General features: G+C 37.6%; 1 protein-coding gene across 1 annotated transcript in view; it reads left to right on the forward strand.

The window, feature by feature from the left end:
• The window catches only part of LOC107751329 (polycomb group RING finger protein 3), a 35,621-nt gene that overhangs the window by 13,791 nt on the left and 14,230 nt on the right, over positions 1-7,600 (forward strand). Inside the window, exons 2-4 of the mRNA XM_016567010.1 lie at positions 1,127-1,230; positions 3,135-3,252; positions 4,513-4,609. Coding sequence (XP_016422496.1) covers positions 1,216-1,230; positions 3,135-3,252; positions 4,513-4,609 — 230 coding nt within the window. The 5' untranslated portion in view covers positions 1,127-1,215. The remainder of the gene's footprint in view (positions 1-1,126; positions 1,231-3,134; positions 3,253-4,512; positions 4,610-7,600) is intronic.

Genomic DNA, 7,600 nt, shown 5'->3' on the forward strand with positions numbered 1-7,600 from the left:
TTTAAACTTTGTGTTTTTTATTTATTTTATTTTACATCAAGGTGTATAATCCGCGCCTCCAAGCTTTCTTATTCGTTTTGCTAATAAAAGTTCTATGTTTCTTATTTATTTGGTTCCACAGTGTTTGCTGATTTTCAGTTTTATATACCTATTTAAACTGTGTGTAGCCTAAGCAATTTGTTATTTTATTTAGGCATATATGGTGTATTTTTATTCGTTTTGTTAATAAAAGTTCTATGTTTGACGTTGTTGTTGCTTGAATTGAATCAACGCTGAATTGCGGCTAATTTGAAAGTGAAAGTAAAATGCGCACTGCGCTTTTTCAAGCTATTTGAAAGCCAAGAAATCAGAGGAAAAGAGGGAAAACTCAAATGAACAATTGCTTGACGCCGAATTGCGGCAATTCAATTGCCGCTAATTTGAAAATGAAAGTAAAATGCGCATGGCACTTTTGCCATTTGAAAGTGAAGAAAAGAGGGAAACTCAAATGAACTAACACCCCCCCCACACGTCGATTAACCGGTGGGAAAATTTCCTCACCGTCACAACCCTAATATCCTTAGATGACCTACATTCATGTCTTTGGTTTAAGTGCACTAATTTCACAGGCTAGCGAACAGACAGAAACTCCCAGACTAGGAGTCTCTGTGTCTGGACTCAAGCAGGCCAGCAACAAACGTGTGGGCATCTCAGAGAAGTGTCAGCAAATTGTTATCCCATATCCTATCAGTGATATTTTATTTATATCATAAATTATATTATGTTGGTGTGGTGATAACCTATATTGATATAATAGTAATAGTAATAATTAATAATTGAATTTTCCTAGTTGTAACTGAAACATTTATTGGTCACCGACATAATCATGCATATCTTGTTTGTAATCAACAAACAGTTTTATCTTAAAGATGTTGCATACCTTTATTGCACATTTTTTGTAACCCCATAGTACAGTTTTATGGAAAAAAAGCTCCATACTATTTGCAATTTGGCTTAATCTTGAAAACGGAAAATATTATTTACTGAAAACATTCTGGAAAGGCAAAGGGGGAAAATAGTCTATTTGCTTGCAATCATTTTGTGTATAAATGTGTGTAAATAAATGAATGCCTGTGTGTTTTTGCAGCTGTGTGAAGTGGAGCACAGGATGCAGAGTTAACACCACCCTGTGTCTCGCAGAAGAAGCCCGGCTGCCAGACCCTCAGTAGTAGACACATGGCGGCATTGGGGGTAAGTGAATCACTTCCTTTTGTGCTGCACAATGTTTAATCGGACTTAAAAGGAATAGTTTAAAAAAAATGAAAATTTGCAGAAAATTTACTCACCCTCAGGTCATCCAAAATGTAGATGAGTTGAACTGATTGAACAAATTTGGAGAAATGTAGCATTACATCACTTGCTCCCCAATGGATCCTCTGCAGTGAATGGGTGCCGTCAGAATGAGAGTCCAAACTGATAAAAACATCACAATAATCCACAAGTAATCCACACAAGTCCAGTAGGGATGTGCCGATCCGATATTCATATCGGGTATCGGCTCCGATAGTGCCATTTTTCTCGGATCGGGTATCGGTCAGAGAGGGCCGATCCAAATCCGAGATTTTTATTTTTTTTTTCAATTGTGCGAATTAACACAAACTCTTTTCTCTGCTTTTTCTAAAGTGTTTTTGAAAAATCACTTACTCTGCCTTTAATACTTGGATTTTACTTTTTTTTTTATCAGAATAATGCATTGATTTATGGGTAAATTAATGGCTTTGAAACGGCAACTTTTATTGAAGCCCACTAATGTGAGAGTGTAATATTCACTGCAGCCCGTGGCAGTTCTCTGTCCTCATTTGACACTGCACTACACTGATTATGTTATTGCAACATGGCTGGTGGCTGAATTCATGACTGAGGTTTGAAAATCTTTTATGAGGAAGTGCCATCACATAAAACACCTGTGGTCATGCCTAACTGAACACATTTAGCCTTATCTAGCAGTGCTTCTCTTTCATCTTCTACTTTTCTGCACTTATTTCAGTTCCAACCAGCTCCAACGTACAGACACCATTCAGAGTTTTTGTAATTTCAGTTTATCAGTGCACATTATTCCAAAGAAAAGTTTAAATGCTATTTATACATATTTATAATGTAAAATAAAAACTTTTCTATTAGATTTTATCAAATGTTTTTATTATTTGTTAATAATGTTATTAAAAAATTCTTTAAACCTGTAGGTTTAAAGATTTAGTTTTTTTAATATAAATAACATACACTGATAAACCATGCACAATGAGACAGAGAAGTAATTAGGGTATGTTGACTTTAATGTTGAAGTTTGAGTAATATTTATGTAATTCATCTTAAAGGGGTCATATGATGCGATTTTAATTTTTCCTTTCTCTTTGGAGTGTTACAAGCTCTTGGTGCATAAAGAAGATCTGTAAAGTTGCAAAGACTAAAGTCTCAAATCCAAAGAGATATTCTTTATAAAAGTTAAGAGTCAACCACGCCTACCTAAAACGGCTCGTTCTAACACACCCCCACATGTCTACGTCACGATCAAAATTGATTCATATATTAAAACAGGGATTTCAGACCATCTCTGATCATTCACCACAAAATTTAAATGGATGATATTGTGCAAATTCCCACTTGATTCTAACACATTTTTTTCTTAAAAGCTGAAACACAAATATCGAAGCAACATAGATCTAATTATTTTCTTTCCAGAGGGCCACTGGAGTGGTGAATAATCTGTTTAATCTCTATTGAATATGAACAGCATGTGTCCTGACACAGATTGTACTTCAGTTGATAGCATGTCTGGTCAATATAGTCGTCTGGCTGCTTCACATTGGACATGTATAAACAAACAACATACTTTGTCTTTAAAGTGGAGACTAGGATTTAGCCAAACGAAAAAACATGACTTTAATTAAAACATGAAATTAAACTAACACTTGTTTCTGACCTTTGTTTTGATGTAATGGGTGAAGGCAAGCTAATGGTTGGGTTATAGGGTTGACCCCAGTTACCTATGAGATCACCCTCCTGACCCCTGATTGTTCAGCCTGACTTGGATTGTGGATTTGTGTGTTGTGAAATGCTTTTAACCTGTCTTTTTCCTTTCTTGCTTTCTCATCCAGAACCCTGAGATGTTAACCAGGAAGATTAAACTGTGGGACATCAATGCCCACATCACCTGTCGTCTGTGTGAGGGGTACCTGATCGACGCCACCACAGTCACTGAGTGCTTACACACCTGTAAGTGTCATTGCTACACCAATGTCTAGTCTTTCAGTTATGAACAACATTTTGAATCTATATTGTCTATAGATATATATTGTGTGGAGAAGTGGTGCTTTACCCAAAAATTAAAATTTGACTTACATTCACCTTTAAGACTCTTCTGTGGACCATAAATGGTGAATTTAAAGGGGTCATATGATGCGATTTCAATTTTTCCTTTCTCTTTGAAGTGTTACGAGCTCTTGGTGCATAAAGAAGATCTGTAAAGTTGCAAAGACTAAAGTCTCAAATCCAAAGAGATATTCTTTATAAAAGTTAAGAGTCAGCCACACCTACCTAAAACGGCTCGTTCTAACACGCCCCCACATACCTACGTCACTATCTGGGAAGATTTGCATAATGTGGAAAATAATGTGTTTTTTTAACCTTAAACCACATAAACACATTTCATTACACCAAATACACAAAATAATGTTATTTTTAGCTGCATCATATGACCCCTTTAAGGAACATCCTGCCCACTCTTGTCACTATAAAGAACATAAATTGACATAAAATAAAAAAAGTGCTCCAAATGACTATATTCCAAGTCTTTTGAAGCCAAATGATAACTTGACAAACAGACCCAAATTTAAATTAAATGGAACCTTGATTTAACCTAGATCTCATTGGTGAGTAGTAGTGATGTCTGATTTGTTAACAAATTGTTCGTTGGAGTCAAATCTTTTCCAGAGAATGATCTGGTTCACAAAACCAGGTCCCAATGATGATTTGTTCTTGAATCGGACTGATTCAAGTTCAACTCAATGGCTCAATGATGCGGTTGCAGTGATTAACAGATTGAATGGGAAGATTATCAGTGAACAAATCATATAGAACAGTTTTTGTGAATTCACAGATTCATTAAAAGGATCTGACTCAGAATCTCCTTTTGTGAAAATTATGTGGTTTGAACAGCAAAAGCATGAGATTAAATGAGATCAGATTAAATATAGCATGTCAGACTAGTTTTTGAATTAAACACTAGAGGGAGTCATTGTGCCACAGATCAAGAGCCTTTGAAATGACGCTTTAGTAGTTTTAGTCATAAAACTAGAAGGGCTGTTAGTTTTTTGTTTTGTTTTTTGCCTCTGGGTTTGTGCTGAGTCATTTAAACAAATTCACGTCAATGTGACATTCTTGTCTCTTGGAAATCAATATTGTGATGTATAATGTGATGCGTACAGAATGAATCAATTTAATAAAGGTGTCTAAACTGTGTGTTTGTACATATAGTCTGCAGGAGCTGTTTGGTGAAGTACCTAGAAGAGAACAACACGTGTCCCACATGTCGGATTGTCATTCACCAGAGCCATCCACTGCAGTACATCGGGTAAGAGTTTACCGCAGTAAACAAACACATCTCAATCAGTGTAAACCCCACAGCAGCCGAATCGGACTGATTCAAGTTCAACTCAATGGCTCAATGATGCGGTTGCAGTGATTAACAGATTGAATGGGAAGATTATCAGTGAACAAATCATATAGAACAGTTTTTGTGAATTCACAGATTCATTAAAAGGATCTGACTCAGAATCTCCTTTTGTGAAAATTATGTGGTTTGAACAGCAAAAGCATGAGATTAAATGAGATCAGATTAAATATAGCATGTCAGACTAGTTTTTGAATTAAACACTAGAGGGAGTCGTTGTGCCACAGATCAAGAGCCTTTGAAATGACGCTTTAGTAGTTTTAGTCATAAAACTAGAAGGGCTGTTAGTTTTTTGTTTTTGTTTTTTGCCTCTGGGTTTGTGCTGAGTCATTTAAACAAATTCACGTCAATGTGACATTCTTGTCTCTTGGAAATCAATATTGTGATGTATAATGTGATGCGTACAGAATGAATCAATTTAATAAAGGTGTCTAAACTGTGTGTTTGTACATATAGTCTGCAGGAGCTGTTTGGTGAAGTACCTAGAAGAGAACAACACGTGTCCCACATGTCGGATTGTCATTCACCAGAGCCATCCACTGCAGTACATCGGGTAAGAGTTTACCGCAGTAAACAAACACATCTCAATCAGTGTAAACCCCACAGCAGCCAAGTAGGGGTCCATCAAGGCACACCGGTAAATAGCATAGTCTTTGACTGCTGGCTTCTGTGCATGCTAGTTGCGTGTCGTGCAGCCACATGGGTATTTGAAGGCGACGTGGCTCCCTCCAGCTGTCTTTGTCGGAGGGTGAATTATTGATGTCCAGGGTGGAGCGTTCCTCTCCAGCACACTCATCCCAGAGAAAACATCTGCTGATGTGACCTGAAAGTTTTACGCACTTCTAGAACTGAATTGCGCCACGTGATGTCATTTTAAGGCAGCAGCTGTGCTAAACCATCACAGGGTGTTTATTTATCACGACAGTACAGAATATTGCACTTTTTTGGATGTTCAATTTTTCTAGTTTGAGATGAAGTGGCCGTGAAAGGAAGTGACCACTGGGGGCATTGTGCATAAGCAATTGAAGCATGCTATGTCGTTTTAAAGAGGGCACATCATAGAAAATGCACTTTGTAAATACGTTCACAACACATTTTTTTAATGTTTTGAAAAAAGTCTGACACTCACCAAGGCTGCATTTATTTGATCAAAAATACAGTAAAAACTACAAAAAATCTCACTGACCCCAACATTTTTTTTAAACTTTTTTGCTCATTCTTAGTGTTGATGGTTTGTTGAAAGCTGCTTGTTGAGGAGAGTTATTACTTTAAGTGATCACACTTTTTCTGAGTTATGATTTTTGCCTGGCAGACAATATAAGACAAAAATCCTATAGACTTACATAAAAGGAGAGGCAAAGACTTATCTAGAGACCAAAGTGTCATAGACATGTGAACTCTTTTGACTGTAAGCAACCACAACTAGCTCCATGTGAATTAAAAAAAAAAAAAATGTAACTGGCAGGTTATTACATATCATACATATCATGTTTTTAAATCTTATGTGACTTGTAGCCTTTAAGATCATCTGTATGCATGTGTACTCTTAAAGAGTTGACCAAACAAGCCTTTTGCAATTATATCTCCAACTCAAACTTCCTGTTTCAACAGGAAAAGGCCTTAACCTTTTTATGCTGTGAGTACAAACTGCTGCTGAGAGACACGCGCAGATGTGCGTAGTGTGTAGGTGTGTGTAAACTGTCGGGGTGTGGCGTCCATCTGCCCCCTGAGCATCGGTGCCTCGGTGTCTGATGGATCCGCTGGTGCACTGGGCCGGATGCCAGGTCTTTCATAATTGTCATTTAGTAGCATAGAAGCTTGCAGCCACTCGCTGATGAGAAACATTTTCCAAACACATTAAATATTCACCACGGTCCCAGTGCTTCCTTCTGAATGGGGCGGAAAAGAGTCGACCCAGCCCTGCTGGTAGATGAAAGCCGTGTGGGATACGAGAAGAAGAGACAATATAAGAGTTCGGGGTCAGTTACATTATGTCGTATGCCGTCAAACCAGCTCCTCTCCCTCTCCGCATGATTAATCTGACCTTATTTTAACACGCTGTTTGATCGTGAATGAAAACTGGATTTGTCTGTATTAGCAGTGGCAGCTTATTGATCCTCAGCTCTCTCTGGTACTTGCTAAACATACACCCACACACACACAAAACAGAGCTTTTGTTGATCAGCTAGCTAAATACCAGTCACCCCCACACCACCAGGCCCATCGGCCCCCTCTGTGGAAGCTCGGTGGCGGCTAATTGGACCTCTACCTTCCCCAACAGGCTGCTGGGATTTGGGAACAGGTGGCGGCTCTGGCTGTGCACAAGGGACACAGGTGTTCCTCTGCCTCACAATCCTGATCTCTCTCTGTCTCTCTTTCTCTCTCATTGTGTCCTCAGGGAGCAGATCAGCTAACAGCAAGCTGGACTCTGACACAGAATGTGGCCTGGTTTCTCAAAGTGGCACGAGTGTAGATCTAAGATCAGTTTCCAACTGGTTATTAACTGAGTTATTATGTGCTATTAAGAGGAACTGACCTGCCACAAGGACTTGTACACTGAACTAGAAATAAAATAAATAAAATAAAAATAAAATAAATTGCATATTGTTTTTGCATTGTGACATTATTTTCATTACAATTATGAATTCCTTTTACAGAAATATACTGATGTTTATTATGCTTTATAGACATATACGTTTGGAGTCATGATGATTTTTTAAAAGAAACTATTGCTTTTATTCAGCAAGGACACATTTGATTGATCAAAAGTGACAAAATATATTTGTAATGTTACAGAAGATTTATGTTTCAAGTAAATGCTGTTCTTTTGAACTTGCTTCTCATCAAAGAATCCTGAAAAAAAAAAAAAAACAGCAGCACAACTGTTTTCGA

Source organism: Sinocyclocheilus rhinocerous, unplaced genomic scaffold (assembly GCF_001515625.1).
Source record: "Sinocyclocheilus rhinocerous isolate Xijiao unplaced genomic scaffold, SAMN03320098_v1.1 scaffold1233, whole genome shotgun sequence".
NCBI classification, from domain to species: Eukaryota; Metazoa; Chordata; class Actinopteri; order Cypriniformes; family Cyprinidae; genus Sinocyclocheilus; species Sinocyclocheilus rhinocerous.